Source organism: Ylistrum balloti, unplaced genomic scaffold (genome assembly GCF_031769215.1).
Source record: "Ylistrum balloti isolate Yb309-2 unplaced genomic scaffold, AGI_CSIRO_Ybal_v1 Utg371510, whole genome shotgun sequence".
NCBI classification, from domain to species: domain Eukaryota; kingdom Metazoa; phylum Mollusca; class Bivalvia; order Pectinida; family Pectinidae; genus Ylistrum; species Ylistrum balloti.
This window is the reverse complement of record NW_026782780.1, coordinates 256,618-280,421: the sequence shown is the minus strand read 5'-3', so window position 1 is coordinate 280,421 and position 23,804 is coordinate 256,618. Positions and strand designations below refer to the sequence as shown.

Genomic DNA, 23,804 nt, shown 5'->3' with positions numbered 1-23,804 from the left:
ATAACTGTGGGATATGTAGGGGACACATAACTGTGGGATATGATAGTAAAACTAACTGTGAGATATGATAGTAAAACTTATGTAGGGGACACATAACTGTGGGATATGTAGGGGACACATAACTGTGAGATATGATAGTAAAACTTATGTAGGGGACACATAACTGTGGGATATGTAGGGGACACATAACTGTGGGATATGTAAAACAAATGGGGACACAGAACTGTATACACATAACTGTGAGATATGATAGTAAAACTTATGTAGGGGACACATAACTGTGGGATATGTAGGGGACACATAACTGTGAGATATGATAGTAAAACTTATGTAGGGGACACATAACTGTGGGATATGTAGGGGACACATAACTGTGGGATATGTAGGGGACACATAACTGTGGGATATGTAGGGGACACATAACTGTGGGATATGTAGGGGACACATAACTGTGGGATATGATAGTAAAACTTATGTAGGGGACACATAACTGGGGGATATGATAGTAAAACTTATGTAGGGGACACATAACTGTGGGATATGATAGTAAAACTTATGTAGGGGACACATAACTGTGGGATATGTAGGGGACACATAACTGTGAGATATGTAGGGGACACATAACTGTGGGATAGGTAGGGGACACATAACTGTGAGATATGAAACTTATGTAGGGGACACATAACTGTGGGATATGATCGTAAAACTTATGTAGGGGACACATAACTGTGGGATATGTAGGGGACACATAACTGTGGGATATGATAGTAAAACTTATGTAGGGGACACATAACTGTGGGATATGTAGGGGACACATAACTGTGGGATATGATAGTACACATAACTGTGGTAGATAGTAAAACTTAGGGGGGACACATAACTGTGGGATATGTAGGGGACACATAACTGTGAGATATGATAGTAAAACTTATGTAGGGGACACATAACTGTGGGATATGTAGGGGACACATAACTGTGGGATATGATAGTAAAACTTATGTAGGGGACACATAACTGTGGGATATGTAGGGGACACATAACTGTGAGATATGATAGTAAAACTTATGTAGGGGACACATAACTGTGAGATATGATAGTAAAACTTACGTGGGGAACATGTAACCATTGGATATCACTTCCTGACATTTACAAGTGTACACAACGTCTGGTTTCTTTAGCCAAGTCTCCAAACTTATTGTTTCTTTTCTCTCGTCATCTGATGAACTCACTGTTTGGTCTTCGGCTGAAACAAAAGCAATGAAGCCATCAAACTCTGAAAATACAGTGTAATTAGATTTCGACCATACATTTGAAATTTCACCAATCAGGAAACAGATGTGACAGTTTGTAGTGTCTTATTATCATTCAACAATGTTTTACTTTGTTCAGTAAGATTATCAGAAAATACAGCAGCAATGTAGATAATTCATTATTGGAAAAATAGACCAACAGTTCCGATATTTGTGATTCAAATAAATGAATGTGTATTTTACGTCTGATAAAAAAAAACTTACCATCATCATCGTCTATAGAAAAAACATTTTCCATGTTCCGGTATCGCTTACCAACTCTGTCAGTATCACTGACATGTCTATAAATAAAATAAGTCTTATATAAGAATATGTCACTGACATGTCTATAAATAGAATCAGTCTTATGTAAGAATATGTCACTGACATGTCTATAAATAGAATCAGTCTTATGTAAGATTATGTCACTGATATGTCTATAAATAGAATAAGTCTTATGTAAGATTATGTCACGGACATGTCTATAAATAGAATAAGTCTTATGTAAGATTATGTCACTGACATGTCTATAAATAGAATCAGTCTTATGTAAGAATATGGAGAAACACAACAAGACTTGTATTGTATACAGGTTTAAGTCAATGACAGGTGTAACAGAACAGGGGATATCAGGGAAAGAGTTCCTTTTGAACCCTCCACCCAAAATGACTACCAGTAGGCTATAATAAGTATCTAAAAGGGTTTATTCTAAGTGGTACCAAGAAAAATTGAGGCATGGTCTTTTTGGGGTTAAAATCAATATTAAAAAAATGAAAAAAAAAAAATATAAAAAGAATATACTTGTATCAGGTATAATAACCCATAAGTAGCCACTTTGGGTGGGGGGTTCAAAAGGAACTCTTACCAATATCAGCTACATTCCTGCCTGGTACCAATACAGACGCCAAACCCAGGTCTCCAGCTTAATAACGCATGGTCTACAAATCTGGTATTTAACATGGTACAATGTACAGACTTTCAGCATGTAAAAGATCTTTTACATCAGTTTCCATTGTGACAAGATGAACCAATACTCCCACTATGAACTTCAGAGTGAGTAGTAGTTTAGGGCCCCACAGAACCCAGGTTTTTTTCATTTCTCTGAAGACTCACCTCACTGGTAACTGGTGTTCGTTTTTGATGTAGTCTGTGAGTTTCTGCTTCATCACAATACTTTTATTCTTCACTACACTGGTAAGTTTTCCAAATAATGATCCCTCCCCACCGTCATTCTGGAAAGAAAATATACATGATTTTTTGTCATCTCAAAGATGATAAAACATGCAGAAGTGTTTAATGTAATTTGGACACTGAATCCAATAGAGCCAATCTTATCAAACACTTCCTGGTTACTGTGTAATTAATAGATTTCATGGGGGAGTCATTTTAATTGATTTCGTGGATAATCTTAACTCCTACTGATTCACACGTCCACAAACTGTCACAATAAGTACATTTCTAAAGCTATATTAATCCACAAATTCAAATATTGACAAAAAATGACTTTTTGAAAAATCACAAAAATTGAACCCAATCAAAACCAGAATCCACCTGACAATAAATGAGAATTAATATCACTCAGAACATTCAACTTTATCAGGAATACTGACGATAACGGAAGGATTTTCCTCCCAAATATTGATGATAACGGAAGGCTTTTCTTCCCAAGTATCGCTGACACATTCAAAATAATAATGATCAACTAGAGTTGAGATTTCTCTGACCTATTTTCACCTCTGTAATAGTGTAATATACATTTATATACATTAAGAATATCCCTATTAATTTCAACTCCTAAAATCCGTAAAGACCCTTAAAATGGCTTCGCAGCAGTAGGTACTCTATAAATATATGCGAGTCTATTTTCATTTTGATGAATCTATGATCATCAATTGGTCAGTGGTCATACTTGTAGGTGTGTTCCCATTGTTCCACTAAGTACTGATCTCTGGAACTGTTTGTACAAATACACCTACAGCCACTTCTTATCTACAGTTTTATTTCATACCTTAGCAATAAAGCTGAGCTGGACACATTTTGGATACAAGAAACTGAAAGTTGAGCATAATACAGCATACAATGAGTGATACACTGAAAAGTTTGATACAGACAGTAGTCTGTGTGATCCTTCCACAAACAGTACAGTATACTAGATTGTTTTTATGTAAGGGACTGAAACAAATAACCTGGCCTACAACCCGACTGAGGCTGGACTGCAGAATTTAAGGGGTCAGCCGTACCTGTCTGAAATCTGATTGAAAGTTATCAGTTTTCAGAATTTCTGCATCAAACAAGGCTGTTGTATGCATATATTTCTTGAGAAACAGTAAAACCTCGCTAAGCTCTACTGGACCATGTCAATAATTTGAGGAATACAGGATATCCTTGTAATCAGAGATTGGTCACGCATCATCCGGTACCGACCATCCGAAGGATGTATTCAACATATAATTCTCTGACAAATCAAATACATGATTGACCTATAACTTCAACTTGTCTAGGATTTTGATGGAGAGAAATATGACAAAATTTTAATTTACACCACACTTAAAAATGGAATAGTCTTGACATGAATAGACTTTTTTGTGTTCGTAAATATACCATTAATCTGTTATTGATATCCTCCACTTAAACAATCCAGAAAGTTTTTAATTCACATGGAGAATGGTCTTCATCCATATTCTCGTTTTTGATTTCTGAACATTATACAATTTCAAAATAATATATATCAGAAATGGCATCCATTCCATGATTTTCTGTATGTACACACGAGAGTGATCAGAACCATTACACTAAAGTTGGACATGACCATGCATAATACAATTTGATTTTGGTGCGACACCTTGTTGATGATAAGGAGAGAGAAAATGATGAACAAATGATGGGGATAAAAAATAAGTTCAAGGAATGCGGGGTTTCTCGAAGGATAACAGGTCAAGAAATTCGAGGTTAAATAACAAGAAATATATACGGTCATGGTTGGGACCATACGATCAGTTTGACGAATACCGAGTTTTCAAGGAATACCAGGTCCAGTACCTAGTTTACTGTGTGGAATTCTGTTCAAAATAGTAGATATTTTATTATTGGGACACTGTTTAATATTTGACAAGAAATTCAGAAAATGTGTATTTTGAACTTTATATAAAACATTTTCAACATCCCGTTATAGTTCATTTAACGTGAAAGATTATCTCCCCCTGGACCGTTTCAGAAAAGTTTTGCTAAAGTAACTCTGTATATCAACACATAACCCAATCAGAGAGAACTTATCATTAGCTTTATCGGTCGAGACTAGTAAGCCAAAGGTGTCGGGTTCAAATCCCAGTGGCGGCATCGACAGTAAACTTTATTTGATGTAGAATCTGCATGAGGAGATATGTCATGACATACTGACTTGTATAATAACACCTTAACACTGTGTGTTACATCACTTGTAAAATATTACCTTAACACTGTTTGTGAAATCTTCCCCATTTTCCACATCACTTGTAAAATATTACCTTAACACTGTTTGTGAAATCTTCCCCATTTTCCACATCACTTGTAAAATATTACCTTAACACTGCTTGTGAAATCTTCCCCATTTTCCACATCACTTGTTCTGTATTACCTTAACACTGCTTGTGAAATCTTCCCCATTTTCCACATCACTTGTTCTGTATTACCTTAACACTGCTTGTGAAATCTTCCCCATTTTCCACATCACTTGTTCTGTATTACCTTAACACTGTGTGAAATCTTCCCCATTTTCCACATCACTTGTTCTGTATTACCTTAACACTGCTTGTGAAATCTTCCCCATTTTCCACATCACTTGTTCTGTATTACCTTAACACTGCTTGTGAAATCTTCCCCATTTTCCACATCACTTGTTCTGTATTACCTTAACACTGCTTGTGAAATCTTCCCCATTATCCACATCACTTGTTCTGTATTACCTTAACACTGTGTGAAATCTTCCCCATTTTCCACATCACTTGTTCTGTATTACCTTAACACTGTGTGAAATCTTCCCCATTTTCCACATCACTTGTTCTGTATTACCTTAACACTGCTTGTGAAATCTTCCCCATTATCCACATCACTTGTTCTGTATTACCTTAACACTGTGTGAAATCTTCCCCAACAAGGTCTGCTGTGAAATTTTCCACATCACTTGTTCTGTATTACCTTAACACTGTGTGAAATCTTCCCCATTATAAAATTTACCTCTGTAGTCTCTCTACTCTTAAAACTGTAAAATTTACCTCTGTAGTCTCTCAGTTAACAGTATAAAATTTACCTCTGTAGTCTCTCTAGACTAATTAACAGTATAAAATTTACCTCTGTAGTCTCTCCAGACTGTACTGATTAACAGTATAAAATTTACCTCTGTAGTCTCTCCAGACTGTACTGATTAACAGTATAAAATTTACCTCTGTAGTCTCTCCAGTATAAAATTTACCTCTGTAGTCTCTCCAGACTGTACTGATTAACAGTATAAAATTTACCTCTGTAGTCTCTCTAGACTGATTAACAGTATAAAATTTACCTCTGTAGTCTCTCCAGACTGTACTGATTAACAGTATAAAATTTACCTCTGTAGTCTCTCTAGACTGATTAACAGTATAAAATTTACCTCTGTAGTCTCTCTAGACTGTACTGTATAAAATTTACCTCTGTAGTCTCTCTAGACTGTACTGATTAACAGTATAAAATTTACCTCTGTATAAATAAAATTTACCTCTGTAGTCTCTCTAGACTGTACTAATTAACAGTATAAAATTTACCTCTGTAGTCTCTCCAGACTGTACTGATTAACAGTATAAAATTTACCTCTGTAGTCTCTCCAGACTGTACTAATTAACAGTATAAAATTTACCTCTGTAGTCTCTCTAGACTGTACTAATTAACAGTATAAAATTTACCTCTGTAGTCTCTCCAGACTGTATAAAATTTACCTCTGTAGTCTCTCCAGAACTGTTAACAGTAAAATTTACCTCTGTAGTCTCTCTAGACTGTACTGATTAACAGTATAAAATTTACCTCTGTAGTCTATCCAGACTGTACTGATTAACAGTATAAAATTTACCTCTGTAGTCTCTCTAGACTAATTAACACTGATTAACAGTATAAAATTTACCTCTGTAGTCTCTCCAGACTGTACTGATTAACAGTATAAAATTTACCTCTGTAGTCTCTCTAGACTGTACTGATTAACAGTATAAAATTTACCTCTGTAGTCTCTCTAGACTGTACTGATTAACAGTATAAAATTTACCTCTGTAGTCTCTCTAGACTGTACTGATTAACAGTATAAAATTTACCTCTGTAGTCTCTCTAGACTGTACTGATTAACAGTATAAAATTTACCTCTGTAGTCTCTCCAGACTGTACTTATTAACAGTATAAAATTTACCTCTGTAGTCTCTCTAGACTGTACTAATTAACAGTATAAAATTTACCTCTGTAGTCTCTCTAGACTGTACTGATTAACAGTATAAAATTTACCTCTGTAGTCTCTCCAGACTGTACTGATTAACAGTATAAAATTTACCTCTGTAGTCTCTCTAGACTGTACTAATTAACAGTATAAAATTTACCTCTGTAGTCTCTCTAGACTGTACTAATTAACAGTATAAAATTTACCTCTGTAGTCTCTCCAGACTGTACTGATTAACAGTATAAAATTTACCTCTGTAGTCTCTCTAGACTGTACTTTAACAGTATAAAATTTACCTCTGTAGTCTCTCTAGACTGTACTGATTAACAGTATAAAATTTACCTCTGTAGTCTCTCTAGACTGTACTGATTAACAGTATAAAATTTACCTCTGTAGTCTCTCCAGACTGTACTAATTAACAGTATAAAATTTACCTCTGTAGTCTCTCCAGACTGTACTAATTAACAGTATAAAATTTACCTCTGTAGTCTCTCTAGACTGTACTGATTAACAGTATAAAATTTACCTCTGTAGTCTCTCTAGACTAATTAACAGTATAAAATTTACCTCTGTAGTCTCTCTAGACTGTACTGATTAACAGTATAAAATTTACCTCTGTAGTCTCTCTAGACTGTACTGATTAACAGTATAAAATTTACCTCTGTAGTCTCTCCAGGCTGTACTGATTAACAGTATAAAATTTACCTCTGTAGTCTCTCTAGACTAATTAACAGTATAAAATTTACCTCTGTAGTCTCTCCAGACTGTACTGATTAACAGTATAAAATTTACCTCTGTAGTCTCTCTAGACTGTACTAATTAACAGTATAAAATTTACCTCTGTAGTCTCTCTAGACTGTACTGATTAACAGTATAAAATTTACCTCTGTAGTCTCTCTAGACTGATTAACAGTATAAAATTTACCTCTGTAGTCTCTCTAGACTGTACTAATTAACAGTATAAAATTTACCTCTGTAGTCTCTCCAGACTGTACTGATTAACAGTATAAAATTTACCTCTGTAGTCTCTCTAGACTGTACTCTCTCTAGACTGTATTAAAATTTAACTCTCTAGTATAAAATTAAAATTTACCTCTGTAGTCTCTCTAGACTGTACTGATTAACAGTATAAAATTTACCTCTGTAGTCTCTCTAGACTGTACTGATTAACAGTATAAAATTTACCTCTGTAGTCTCTCTAGACTGTACTGATTAACAGTATAAAATTTACCTCTGTAGTCTCTCTAGACTGTACTAATTAACAGTATAAAATTTACCTCTGTAGTCTCTCCAGGCTGTACTGATTAACAGTATAAAATTTACCTCTGTAGTCTCTCCAGGCTGTACTGATTAACAGTATAAAATTTACCTCTGTAGTCTCTCTAGACTGTACTGATTAACAGTATAAAATTTACCTCTGTAGTCTCTCTAGACTGTACTGATTAACAGTATAAAATTTACCTCTGTAGTCTCTCTAGACTGTACTGATTAACAGTATAAAATTTACCTCTGTAGTCTCTCTAGACTGTACTGATTAACAGTATAAAATTTACCTCTGTAGTCTCTCTAGACTGTACTGATTAACAGTATAAAATTTACCTCTGTAGTCTCTCTAGACTGTACTGATTAACAGTATAAAATTTACCTCTGTAGTCTCTCTAGACTGTACTGATTAACAGTATAAAATTTACCTCTGTAGTCTCTCTAGACTGTACTGATTAACAGTATAAAATTTACCTCTGTAGTCTCTCTAGACTGTACTGATTAACAGTATAAAATTTACCTCTGTAGTCTCTCTAGACTGTACTGATTAACAGTATAAAATTTACCTCTGTAGTCTCTCTAGACTGTACTGATTAACAGTATAAAATTTACCTCTGTAGTCTCTCTAGACTGTACTGATTAACAGTATAAAATTTACCTCTGTAGTCTCTCTAGACTGTACTGATTAACAGTATAAAATTTACCTCTGTAGTCTCTCTAGACTGTACTGATTAACAGTATAAAATTTACCTCTGTAGTCTCTCTAGACTGTACTGATTAACAGTATAAAATTTACCTCTGTAGTCTCTCTAGACTGTACTGATTAACAGTATAAAATTTACCTCTGTAGTCTCTCCAGGCTGTACTGATTAACAGTATAAAATTTACCTCTGTAGTCTCTCTAGACTGATTAACAGTATAAAATTTACCTCTGTAGTCTCTCTAGACTGATTAACAGTATAAAATTTACCTCTGTAGTCTCTCTAGACTGTACTGATTAACAGTATAAAATTTACCTCTGGTCTGTCTCTGTAGACTGTACTGATTAACTATCCTCTGTAGTCTCTCTAGACTGTACTTATTAACAGTATAAAATTTACCTCTGTAGTCTCTCTAGACTGTACTGATTAACAGTATAAAATTTACCTCTGTAGTCTCTCTAGACTGTACTGATTAACAGTATAAAATTTACCTCTGTAGTCTCTCTAGACTGTACTAATTAACAGTATAAAATTTACCTCTGTAGTCTCTCTAGACTGTACTGATTAACAGTATAAAATTTACCTCTGTAGTCTCTCTAGACTGTACTGATTAACAGTATAAAATTTACCTCTGTAGTCTCTCCAGGCTGTACTGATTAACAGTATAAAATTTACCTCTGTAGTCTCTCCAGACTGTACTGATTAACAGTATAAAATTTACCTCTGTAGTCTCTCTAGACTGTACTGATTAACAGTATAAAATTTACCGGTGTAGTCTCTCCAGACTGTACTGATTAACAGTATAAAATTTACCTCTGTAGTCTCTCCAGACTGTACTAAATAACAGTATAAAATGTACCACAGAAGACACTCCAGGCTGGACTAATTAACAGTATAACATTTACCTTTCACACAGGAGTAATAACAACAAGTATAGTGTCGTATGTTACCATAATATAGCCTGTTTCATAAAAGTCAATTACACTACAATTTCAGACAGTGAGAGCTGGGTTATAACACTACAATTTCATGGTGTATTATGTTACTATAATATCGCCTTTTTCATAAAAGTTTATTACACAACAATTTCAGACAGGAATAATTAAAACAAGTATGGTGTATTATGTTACTATGATATAGTCTGTTTCATAAAAGTCAATTACACTACAATTTAAGAAAAGAATAATACATAACAAATATACCACAGTTAGTTACTTTAATATAGTCCGTTTTATGAAAAATTATATCACTACAACTTAAGACAGGGATAATACAAAACAAATATAGTATCAAGTTACTATCAGAACACTGACAGGTCAGCAAGCCCCTCCCCCACCACCTCTATGTGGGTGGAAGTAACCCTCTCCCCATCTCACAACCCACTGTCTAGACAAAAGCCCCAGAAGGAATTTTTTCTGGCCAAAGCAAATGTGAGATATGCAGGGAAACTGATTTTTCTATTTATAATGACATTGACCTTGACTATTGACCTTTGAAGCTGAAAAAGACATCTTGAAGCATTGTATGATGTCCAACTTTGATTGGCTAATTGATTTTTCTATTTAGAATAACAACAACCTTGATCTTTAACATTTAAAAGTGTAAAGCAATCCTCAGCAAACACTTTCAGTAAGGAAGTACTGTATGAAGTTTGAGTTAGATTGGTCGAAGCAAACTCTAGTTTTCACAAGGAAACTTATTTTCTATTTATTTTTAGTAACAGTGACCTTGACCTTTGAACTTTGCATTCCCATGCAAGCACTTTCAATAAGGAAGCACTGTATGAAGTTTAAGCTTTAATGGCCTAAAAAAAACTCAAGCAAGGAAACAATAGTACAGACGGACAGAGAGGCAGACAGGCAGACAAACAGACTTGTAGACACTATGATTACTATAGGGCATCCACACTATTGTGCAGGACCCTAATAATATGGTCTGTTTCATAGAAGTTGATTAACACGAAGTTGTTTCGATTGGAAAGTCAAGACAGTCAGTAGCCAGGAAAAACTTGGTTCACTGTTCATTTCTGTGTTGACAATATATACATATCAAGAAAAAAGACATTTATTTGACTAAGTAAACAACGAAATGTGTTAATGTCAAAATGTGTAATCATATCTCCACTGATGGTATTGGTTGAAAAAAAGGGTTGAACACAATAAAAACATGCACTTAGCCTGTCTCTTCTCATAATAAAACTAAATCTCAAATTTCAGTATACTGGTAGTAACTGATAATTTCTTGAACTGTTTAAATTCTATACAAATAACTCTGGAAAAGTGGAGTTGACTGGGTTGAAATAACTTTTCTGAATCTTCTCTACAACGTAATACCAAATCTGAAATCAATATCTCCCTGCATCAAAGAATAAATAAGTTGACACGAGATTGTGACTGAATGACGATAGGACAACACTATAACCACCAGCTATGCTATGAAGTTCTGAACTGAAATTGAACTATTGTTACCATATTGTACTATTTTAACATGTATAATGCAAAATAACCTACTAGACAAGATGGCCTGTTGTTGGGCGGCCAGCAATGCCTGCACAGCTGTGTTGAACTCCACTGGGTTTTGTAACATCTGAAACAGACAATAGTGTTATCAATTTCACATCTGAAACAGACAATAGTGTTATCAATTTCAGAGACTTTCCTTCTACCTAAAATACAACTTGAAAACTCTATATCAACTTGTCATTAACAGATCAATGTTAACTTTGTCATCTCTGCAGAGTTCTTTTTTCGCTCAGATTTTGTCTTCGTTTTACTGAATTTGAGTGAGACTCCATTGACATATCAGTATTTTCTTTTTGTTGTTTTAGGTTTATCAAACCAGTATGGTTTTAAGTCTAAGGATTTCTACATGTGCTTACAAGGTCTGCGTCTAGGTGGAAGGCCGTGGGAAGGTGTCCACGGTTGTACTGTTCTGCAGGTCTACAGTCCACAATGAAGTACCTCACTGCATCTCCACTCTGTAAAAGTCGGGTTTTATTAGTCATAACATTTATAATACACTAACATAAGACATCTGTAATTACAACAAGTCCTCTTTATTGAAAAAATTCCAGACATACTAAAATTCTACAGGAATATCACAGTTTTACTCTCATACTTACAGAAACAACTGTAACATATACATAGTCTGTAGTCGAGAGAAAAAATCAATGTATCAAGATAATAACAAAATGAGAAATCTTTAAAATACATCAATCACATGTGAAATTCTGATCCTTAGAAAAAAACTGTGATGCAAAATTAATATCATGTTGGTTTAAACATATTCAATGTTATGACAAACCTACACTCAAATTAAAGCACTTCAAGGAAACTTGAGCCAAAATTACACAGGCCTATATACCAAATAGAATTACTCACTAAAGATTTGTTAGCCTGTAACAGTTCTGCCACTGATACAGGTAAACAAAGAGCCTGAGAAACCTGGACTCCAAACGCTTCACTGACTGGGATCATACTTGTGCCAAAAAGTGGTCCTTGGTAATCCTGTTGAGAAAACAATTATATTTATAGAGTGATTATGTCCCTGCTACATTATATGTATAGAGTGATTACGTCCCTGCTACGTTATATGTATAGAGTGATTATGTCTCTGCTACATTATGTGTATAGAGTGATTATGTCCCTGCTACATTATATGTATAGAGTGATTACGTCCCTGCTACATTATATGTATAGTGATTATGTCCCTGCTACATTATATGTACAGAGTGATTATGTCCCCGCTACATTATATGTATAGAGTGATTACGTCCCTGCTAATATGTATAGTGATTACGTCCCTGATACATTATATGTATAGAGTGATCACGTCCCTGCTAATATGTATAGAGTGATTATGTCCCTGCTACATTATATGTATAGAGTGATTATGTCCCTGCTACATTATATGTATAGAGTGATTATGTCCCTGCTACATTATATGTATAGTGATTATGTCCCTGCTACATTATATGTATAGAGTGATTACGTCCCTGCTACATTATATGTATAGAGTGATTAGGTCCCTGCTACATTATATGTATAGAGTGATTATGTCCCTGCTACATTATATGTATAGAGTGATTACGACGTCCCTGCTACGTTATATGTATAGAGTGATTACGTCCCTGCTACGTTATATGTATAGAGTGATTACGTCCCTGCTACGTTATATGTATAGAGTGATTACGTCCCTGCTACGTTATATGTATAGAGTGATTACGTCCCTGCTACGTTATATGTATAGAGTGATTAGGTCCCTGCTACATTATATGTATAGAGTGATTATGTCCCTGCTACATTATATGTATAGAGTGATTAGGTCCCTGCTACATTATATGTATAGAGTGATTATGTCCCTGCTACATTATATGTATAGAGTTATTACCTCCCTGCTAATATGTATAGTGATTATGTCCCTGCTACATTATATGTATAGAGTGATTATGTCCCTGCTACATTATATGTATAGAGTGATTATGTCCCTGCTACATTATATGTATAGAGTGATTATGTCCCTGCTACATTATATGTATAGAGTGATTATGTCCCTGCTACATTATATGTATAGAGTGATTAGGTCCCTGCTACATTATATGTATAGAGTGATTATGTCCCTGCTACATTATATGTATAGAGTGATTACGTCCCTGCTACGTTATATGTATAGAGTGATTACGTCCCTGCTAATATGTATAGTGATTATGTCCCTGCTACATTATATGTATAGAGTGATTACGTCCCTGCTACGTTATATGTATATGAGTAATGTAACACTGGTTCACAGGTGTTTTTTCAATTATGTGTAATATAATAATGCAAACTTTTTATCATTTTTTTCTTTCATCTTGCAAATTTCATGATGAAAACAAATTTCCGAAGAGTATCATGACAAATTCAGACAGAGATGATACGATGATTGCAGTATGATATGCTCTACACAGGAAAAATTATCTGAGTGAAACTGTCCCTTTTAAAGAGGTCTGTTTCCAAAATATTTATACTATTGTAATGCGGAAAGTCAGTAGCCATGAAATATATTGGTTCTAAAGATCATTTAGCTACAGACATTAATAAGTTAACTGTGGTCTTTAAGGCTGTAACAGTGCAAGTTCTTGTCACACAAATGTTCCACACATCAATAACACACGTAATACATTGTCTTACTATACAACGATTTCTGTTCTTTTTGTTTAATGAATACATAACAAGTAGTTATTATTATTCTCTTTATTTCCTCCAATTCGGAAGATTTACATAAACAGAATAATACGTACATATATAACATAAGTTAGATAGGAGCGGGACACAATAACCGCAATGTTTAGTAGAATACAATTGTACAAATCATAATAGTGAAATAATAGCACAAAATTGTTACAATTTTTTTCCTCGCGACATTATATAGAGTGTTATACAACAAGATATCACTGCTGACGTAACATACACATGGAGTTATTTCCCTTTTATCAATAGTTTTGGGGAGTAAATGTAGAAGTCATAATAAATCATAAAGAATTAATTAATGACAATAATTTCTAGTTAAGAAATACGACATGTACCCTCTGGAAGGACTGTGGTGTTTTGGAGCGAGAGGGATGACAAAGAATTAATTAATGACAATTATTTCTAGATAGAAATCTGAAACCTACCCTGCGGAATGACTGTGGTGTTTTAGAGGCATAGTACTGGGCGAGAGAGCAGAAATCTTCAATGTCTTCGGCTTCCAGTCCTCCAGGAAATGTTGTCAACATTTCTAGAAAACAACCACTTTTTTTCAGTAAATTTCATTAAGGGGACAATTTGCTGTCTTTTTTTCTGCCTGCATATATCATCATAGAAGTAATCAAACTTTTAAAAAATACATACTGTTAATATTTTACCCAATATGATTTTCTGTAGAGGATATCCAGTTTCTCACTCTATTTTGTGTACAGAACCTGCATCACCTGTATGGTGACTAACTGCAGTAGGTTTGGAATCAATTACATCGATTTTGAGCAACTTTCTAATTAATGGTTATATAAATAGTTTCAGATACAATTTTTTATCAATTATTGATGAACCAAGGGGGATAAATGTCTTCTTTCTCAGTTCTTGCTAAAATCTATCACTATGCCTCTCTTTCCTGTGTCATTTCATTTATAAAAAACCTTGAATGCAGCATTTAAAACATCTCTTATCTACTCTTGTATTTGTATGTAATCTCTGTATTCTGATTATTTTTACTTTCTTCTTACTTAGATGATTGTTTGGAGGTCTGCACCAAAAAAAAAAAAAAAAAAAACCATCATTCATCCTTTCTTGAAGACAAGATGATCAGTTTTACATCAATTCATAGATTTTATTTCTTTTTTAAGTAATCTCCCTTAAAATCACTTATTCATTTTCATAATCAATTGTCTCCATAAACCAGACAGAAAGTAATCAGTCTTGATTAGAATCAATTTAACACTAAAGAAACCATGTCACTCACCTATCAGATTCTGTTTGCTCTCTCCTTCACTTGATATCAGTTGGTCCCTGCAACAAAATCCTCATAGAAATCACTCAGTTCTAATTAAAAACATTAAAGTTGAACTTTGTTATCTTGAACTCGTGTATTATGAACACTTTTTTATTTGAAGCATTTCGTTCCTAAAACAAATCCTCACACAAATCACACAGGTCTACTTTATAATATAAAGTTGAACTTTGTTATCTTGAACTCATGTAGCATTGTCGGTCCCTGCTGAACTTTACACAAAATTCAAACTCACTAAAATCGACCGCTCAGTTAGGTTCAAGTTTTTCAATGGCCAAGTCGAGTTTGAGGTCAACAAGGTTCTTATGTATTAATTAAAAAATGTAAAACACATCCGACTTTGGTAAGTTACATCATGAAAATGTCATATAATGGTAAATATTATGAATGACAGGCTTGGGTTATTAAAACAAGACACTTTTCTCACCTAAATATGTAATTCAAAGTTATTCATTTAAAAAAATTTTTTATTCATTTTTTTCTTCATAATCACATACATCTAGATTTCAATTACATGATTACTATACTGTATTTCGTTCTACAACACAATATTAATTATAATTTTATATTATTAACGTATGACTATCCATTTTCTACATAAATCTAAAGACCAATATCATATACTATAGTGTCTGTTATTATTGTAGGGATATTTTTATATTTTATTATACATTAACAGGATTGTTGAAAATGAACATGTGAAACAACGAGAAACAAGTGTATTAGAGCTCCAGATCTGCAAATCATTGAAATATAACTCAATTGTTTTTTACAGAAAATTTTGACCAATGAAAATGAACAACTGACAAGTTTGTATACAACTTTTTAAAGATTTCAGTTTTAAGTAAAAACAGTCTTGCTCTTAAAACTTATCATTATGAATATTATAGACTTCAATGTGTTAATCAATACAGGTAAGTTGTACCTATTTACTCCCTGTGTTTACCTATACAGGTAAGTTGTACCTATTTACTCCCTGTGTTTACCTATACAGGTAAGCTGTACCTATTTACTCCCTGTGTTTACCTATACAAGTAAGTTGTACCTATTTACTCCCTGTGTTTACCTATACAAGTAAGTTGTACCTATTTACTCCCTGTGTTTACCTATACAGGTAAGCTGTACCTATTTACTCCCTGTGTTTACCTATACCGGTAAGCTGTACCTGTTTACTCCCTGTGTTTTCATATTTACTCCCTGTGTTTACCTATACAGGTAAGCTGCACCTATTTACTCCCTGTGTTTACCTATACAGGTAAGCTGTACCTATTTACTCCATGTGTTTACCCATACAGGTAAGCTGTACCTATTTACTCCCTGTGTTTACCTATACAGGTAAGCTGTACCTATTTACTCCCTGTGTTTACCTTGCATTGACGAGAATGACGAGCGCCATGAAGAAGACTAAGAAGGGATCACCGTGCTGGAAATACACATCCCACATGTACTTGATGACCTGAAGGTCACACGTGGCAGCAAATAAGCTACGGAACTGAAACACAATTAAAAGATAGAAATAACACAACAATTAAAGAGTTCTGTTACAACTGTCAGTATTTTTAACAATATTGTTAGGACGTCTGTGATGACAATTTATAAAGATGAAGTAAGAACACTCCTTCATGTAATACAAAGTGTAACAGGACAGGTCAGTCTGTGACAGGAAAAAAACTTACAAATTAAAGAATTGCTACATTCAAGGTAGACGATAAACCTGATTAATCAGAATGTCTTTATATCATTTCCCGTACCCAGGTCTGTGCGTAGGTGTCTGGCGTGATTTTCTTTGTATCTAGAAAGGAACAGAGTTCTGGGTCATGATACTGTAACAGCAGGCGGAACAAATGGAACGGCTTTCCATTCTTCTTACAGTCTCTGAAATGGATAGAACATAATACTTGTGAATATAGGAATTTACTATACATCTACCTGGTGATATATAAGCACTGTTATAATGGTAATATGTAGAATAATCATAGTACTTCAATCATTACTAAAAATATCCTTCTGATCAGCGAAACCCAGGGCTAACGAAATCAGGAGATATATCTTACTGGGGATGTATCATACCCAGGAATACATCTTACTGGTGATGTATCATACCCAGGGATACATCTTACTGGGGATGTATCTTACCCAGGAATACATCTCACTGGGGATGTATCTTACCCAGGAATACATCTTACTGGGGATGTATCTTACCCAGGGATACATCTTACTGGGGATGTATCTTACCCAGGAATACATCTTACTGGTGATGTATCTTACCCAGGAATACATCTCACTGGGGATGTATCTTACCCAGGGATACATCTTACTGGGGATGTATCTTACCCAGGGATACATCTTACTGGGGATGTATCTTACCCAGGAATACATCTCACTGGGGATGTATCTTACCCAGGAATACATCTTACTGGTGATGTATCATACCCAGCAATACATCTTACTGGGGATGTATCCTACCCAGGGATACATCTTACTGGGGATGTATCTTACCCATGAATATATCTTACTGGGGATGTATCCTACCCAGGAATACATCTTACTGGTGATGTATCATACCCAGGGATACATCTTACTGGGGATGTATCTTACCCAGGGATACATCTTACTGGGGATGTATCTTACCCAGGGATACATCTTACTGGGGATGTATCCTACCCAGGAATACATCTTACTGGTGATGTATCCTACCCAGGAATACATCTTACTGGTGATGTATCATACCCAGGGATACATCTTACTGGGGATGTATCTTACCCAGGAATACATCTTACTGGTGATGTATCTTACCCAGGAATACATCTTACTGGTGATGTATCATACCCAGCAATACATCTTACTGGGGATGTATCTTACCCAGGAATACATCTCACTGGGGATGTATCTTACCCAGGAATACATCTTACTGGGGATGTATCCTACCCAGCAATACATCTTACTGGTGATGTATCTTACCCAGGAATACATCTTACTGGTGATGTATCATACCCAGCAATACATCTTACTGGGGATGTATCCTACCCAGGAATACATCTTACTGGGGATGTATCATACCCAGGGAATACATCTTACTGGGGATGTATACATCTTCACTGGGGATGTATCTTACCCAGGGATACATCTTACTGGGGATGTATCTTACCCAGGAATACATGTTACTGGGGTGTATCTTACCTGGTCTGGGGATGTATCTTACCTAGGGATGTATTTGTTGGTTAAGGAGTAGAAACAATTGTACACTTCTCCTCGTCCCAGTTTCTGAGACAACAAAGGTTGCAAGATATCTAGCCAGCCATTTTCTGATGTGTACTTTTCATTCCTAGATTTTGAGAAGAATGTTGCTATGGATTCCAGATCACTGACAATCGACACTTTATCTTCTTCTTCATTGCCAAGTTTATCTGTCAACAGAATTTTAATAATTTATTTAATTTTTTTTATTTTTTTAGTGATTTATTTCATTTTTTGAAACCTGGAGAAATCAAAAATAATATCTTCTGTTCTTTTGCTATTGATTAGTAAAGCATCATAATATATGTTACATTAAAATGTGTTTTCTTTAATTTGACATTAAAATGTGTTTTCTTTATTCTAACATTAAAATGTGTTTTCTTTTAATGGATATCAATGCAGTACATACCAACAAGTGTGCGACAATCCTCTCTCACAAGTCCCTGTTCTTCCATATCATAAAGGCCATCAAATGTCCCCATACTGTCGCCTTTGTTCTGTACATTCAGGCATATCTAAAGCGATCCAACAGAAGTGTTCATAACAGAAAAACTAGTCATAAGTGAGATAACTACAGTTTATCAAGGGCGATAACTACCGCAAATCAAGGTAGATAAAGATTATCAAGGAACTGAATCAGATTTTTTTCTGGCAATAGTAAAACATTGAGACAGATCTCAAGGCTTGCAGGTTACTCTTGACTGTAGGTGATTTCAGATGTCAAATAAAATTACCCACAAATCTGGATTCAAAATACTTGTCAAACAGATATACCATTTTAAACCGAAGTATTTAATTTAGGAGAGTCTTAAGCTGATCTATTGAAAGTCCTAACATTTTGACTCCTGATCTACCAATATGAGAATTTCAACTGTCATTTATTAAGTTTTTTATGTTGTCATCTTATATAAATCTCCAGTGGCCTCCACAGGCACACATTGCTGGGTGTGGCACCAGTGTTTATTCTATGTCTTCCCAAATAAATTTCTCAGAGAAAAAAAACAGAACAAAAATGTCGCTATTGTTTGACATTGCCATTGTTTAGTTTGAATTATTGATCAACTTTTTTTTCTGATATCTGTCTTGCATTAATGAAACTGAAATAATATAAAGGTACAAATTTTAGTGATAATATTAACATTTTTCACACTGAATGCCATGTACTAAAATATGGCTATAGTACACTAATTGTTGTTACTGAATATGCACAGCAATTACTACTATCACTGAAGTCATCAGTGCACTATTTCATCTATACTGAACACCTATTAATAGCAATTATTTGTTGATAATGTACTAAAATTCCATCGGGCTAAATCAGGTCTGCTGAAAAACTGCACTAATCTAAATTGATAGAATTGAAATGCAAGCAAAATAGAAAAATTGAAAAAAATATATATAAAAAGTTACCAAAAAAACATAACATTCAAACAAACCATACTATGCTTGTCTTAGACAGCAGTCTGATAGTGAAGTTATTACAACAATACTGACCTGCCACACCTCTGCTCTCAGGTGATCTGGTACTGGACGACATTTACAGATGTTTCTGAGCGTCCCAAAGTCACATTCTTCTATCAGTGCTGTCTCCAGATCTGTGATCCTGTAATGACAAAACAGGATTAAAAAAAATACACAGTAAATTGTAACAGAGGTCAGCTTTGAACCTGTGACCTCTGCTTTACACAGTAAATTGTAACAGTGGTCAGCTTTGAACCTGTGACCTTTGCTTTACACAGTAAATTGTAACAGTGGTCAGCTTTGAACCTGTGACCTTTGCTTTACACAGTAAATTGTAACAGTGGTCAGCTTTGAACCTGTAACCTTTGCTTTACACAGTAAATTGTAACAGTGGTCAGCTTTGAACCTGTGACCTCTGCTTTACACAGTAAATTGTAACAGTGGTCAGCTTTGAACCTGTGACCTTTGCTTTACACAGTAAATTGTAACAGAGGTCAGCTTTGAACCTGTGACCTCTGCTTTACACAGTAAATTGTAACAGTGGTCAGCTTTGAACCTGTGACCTTTGCTTTACACAGTAAATTGTAACAGTGGTCAGCTTTGAACCTGTGACCTTTGCTTTACACAGTAAATTGTAACAGTGGTCAGCTTTGAACCTGTGACCTTTGCTTTACACAGTAAATTGTAACAGTGGTCAGCTTTGAACCTGTGACCTTTGCTTTACACAGTAAATTGTCACAGAGGTCAGCTTTGAACCTGTGACCTCTGCTTTACACATTAAATTGTAACAGAGGTCAGCTTTGAACCTGTGACCTCTGCTTTACACAGTAAATTGTAACAGTGGTCAGCTTTGAACCTGTGACCTCTGCTTTACACAGTAAAGTGTCAGTCTGTGACCTCCGCTTTACTAGTCTTCCACTCCGTCTAAAAGGACATTTTCTTCTGCTAGTCTAGCAGTAAGTTGCTGTTATTATTCACTAGGATTTTATACTGCCTCTCCATGAAAAAGCTCAAGTTTCTAGAGGTTACAGCGATAAAGCATTAAAGAAAAATGATGTAGTACCTGTTTTGTTATTCAATATAAAAAAAAAATATGGAATAATTATTCATGGGGTTTTTGATAGGGAGATAAATCAGCATATTTTACACACAGAGTGAAAACTTGACTTTGTTGGCCCCCGTGAAAACTTCAATCATCAAACAGAACTAACAAAGGGCAAATAAATGTAAGCAAACATGCCATACCCACTCCACTTATCACATCTACTTCTGTCACACATTTCACTTTCATTGCATGGTATAATTTTTTGACAAAGAGACATCAAGCTGTAACTGCACTTGTGACCTGAATCTGAATCAAAGAGATGCTTATCTGCAGACAACACAATGAGTGAATGACCCCATATTGGATTCACCTGCTATAGAATTTGTTACTGCAGTCTTATATAGAATTTGGGGAATACTACCCTTTGGATATGTGGAAAAGGGAAATTTTGGGCCTGTTTTGAGAAATGGAGAAATTTTCTGACAGCCTTAATTCAAAAGAGGGATAAGATCAAAACAAATGGCATACATGCAGATGATAAAATAGAACAGTGTTGTGGTTAGAGTGGTATTTTGTTTGCATGATTTGAAAAAAATCTGATGTTAAAATATACCAATTAGCTTTTTGTTTTGGGAAAATTTCTTGATGTTTCCCATATATTTTCTTGATGGGGAATTTGTATAAAACCTGGCAATGACTTAAAGGGACTAAATGGTGGGATTTTTTGTTTCTTTTGATGTGTTTGATTGTGGGCAAGTGTGTAATACTTCAAATAAGAATATTCACAAAGTCATTGCATCTTTTGAAAAAAATCAATAAAGATTATCAGCTTCAAACTAACAGTGGTAGACATTTGCTGTTATGTCTACCACCAATCGCTGTTCTGATCGGAGATAGTAAATTCATCATGCAACCTTTCAGAACCTCATTTTAAACGGCCACCTTACTATTATTTCTGAATTTTCCCACATCATGCATGTGCAAAGACATTGTTCACACTCTTTGAAGGATAATTAGGGTTGGGTTGCTCATATTTTATTTTTTGTATTTTTTAATATAATGGTAATGCAAACTTTTAAATAACATGATTATAAGAAAGTGCCTGACTTTGAATAGATACTTAAATGTTATAATGCTTTTTATCAGTCATGAAATGAAAATCTAATCATTTATCCCTTTAAAGTTGATCAAACCTTCAGTGATGCCATCCAGAGCTTAGTTATGTCTTACAACATGTTTCTTAACTTTTTCTTTGGAATTAACATTTCATCTTATATCAGAATTTAAACAGAACATATGAAACAGGCTGAAGTATTGGTAACAAATTCCTGAAGAAAGGTCTGAGGCTAGGCCATGTCAGTACTTTTCGAAGTGAAAACTGTGTACTGTGGTAAAATTGAATGGTGTGTAAATGAATGATAAGTTATTATTGTATTTCGATACTGTAAGACTGGTGCATTGACCAGTAAAAAACATCTATATTGCTCTGGAGTTGCACAGATAATGGAGATGAGTGAGGACTTCCAAGTGTTCCCAGAATCTTCCAAACATAAACATCAATGTCAGCAACATAATCGATTATAATTGGAAAAAAGGTATGGAGAGATATGTTTTTCTATTTCTTTAGTTTAACATATAGTTGTCAAAATCTCAATGGAAAATGAAAAAAATGGTTGATTATTCCATGAAAGCTATAAGATTAAAGGACAAAACCTTGATTTTGGAGACAATTTTGTCAAACAGACCAGATTTTACAACGAAACTGGCAATCAGATTTTTCATTGTCAAATCATGCATGATTTTGGTAATTGTTATGAATCACTTCAATAATATTTATAAATGCATATATTTATTATGTTTTATAGAGAATTAATTGGAAAAAAAACTTCAAAATTCAAAATCTGGATCAGCAGTTCCTCTGTATGTATCTATATGGTAGTAAAAGTGATGTAATAGTATGTGTTTTATACGCGTTTATTTTACTGTAAGTATATATATCTACCATTAAAATAGAAGTTATTTAATTGAGTTTTACCCTTAAATGAATATGTAAATGAATGGAACTCGCTACCAGAGGATATTGTACCAGCACCATCACTCAGCGCCTTTGAGAACAGGCTGAATAAACTCTGGAGAGACGGGGTTCATAATATCAGTATAAATAATTCCTACGTACCGACCAGAAGCGACCATATCAACTAACAATTAAGACGAAGGATTTGGATCTAAACATAGGGGCCTATAGGTCTCAGTTCACTAAGTAAGTAAATCTAAAGGGATGGACTGCCTCAACTCATTTCTCAACTATTTTTTCGATCTGCACGAGAGAATCCTGACCTATCTGTTCCCATTCGCAATATGAATATATAAAGTGAGAGTCAGATCTGACTATGCTTAGGCCTGTAGTACAAACTGTACATGAAAAATGGATTTATATGTAACGTGTCCCTGTGCCTCAAGCCAAGGATATCTAACGTCACATTTGAAGTTTGGTACGATAGCTATACATTTCTGGTGCTAGCTTTATCTGTGTTGCTTTAATTATAATATTTTTAAAATACAAATCGATGTCAGTGATTCATCCTCAGTTGTCAACTCCAGCCTCAGATTCCTAACAAGTTGATTTGAGTTGAGATGTGAAACACTGCGACATTTCCAAAGAATGTGCAATAATGCAATGCCTTTACCAGTTATCAGGCAATACGTTACGTTAAAATTGCATTGACTCAAGTAGCTTTCAAACGAAACAAAATAAACAATAAAATTTCAATCTGCATGAGATAATTAATATTTACCAGCTCGTATCGTCAACAGACTCCGCCATCTTGTGAAGTTTGACGTGTATACCGTAAAGCGGA

At 34.6% G+C, this 23,804-nt stretch overlaps 1 protein-coding gene across 1 annotated transcript; it reads right to left on the bottom strand.

Annotated features, from left to right (window-relative positions):
• Window positions 1-1,082: 1,082 nt before the first annotated feature.
• On the bottom strand, window positions 1,083-23,770 carry LOC132562784 (TBC1 domain family member 23-like; the record flags this gene model as incomplete). The annotated part of the gene is given in 15 exon segments (XM_060227554.1): window positions 1,083-1,243; window positions 1,515-1,591; window positions 2,403-2,521; window positions 4,848-4,893; window positions 11,185-11,264; window positions 11,557-11,655; window positions 12,059-12,184; window positions 14,332-14,435; window positions 15,156-15,202; window positions 16,571-16,695; window positions 16,955-17,078; window positions 18,406-18,610; window positions 18,850-18,955; window positions 19,935-20,043; window positions 23,742-23,770. Coding segments are annotated over 15 exon segments (1,557 nt in total), but the record flags the coding sequence as incomplete, so codon positions are not given.
• Between the last annotated feature and the right edge of the window lie 34 nt (window positions 23,771-23,804).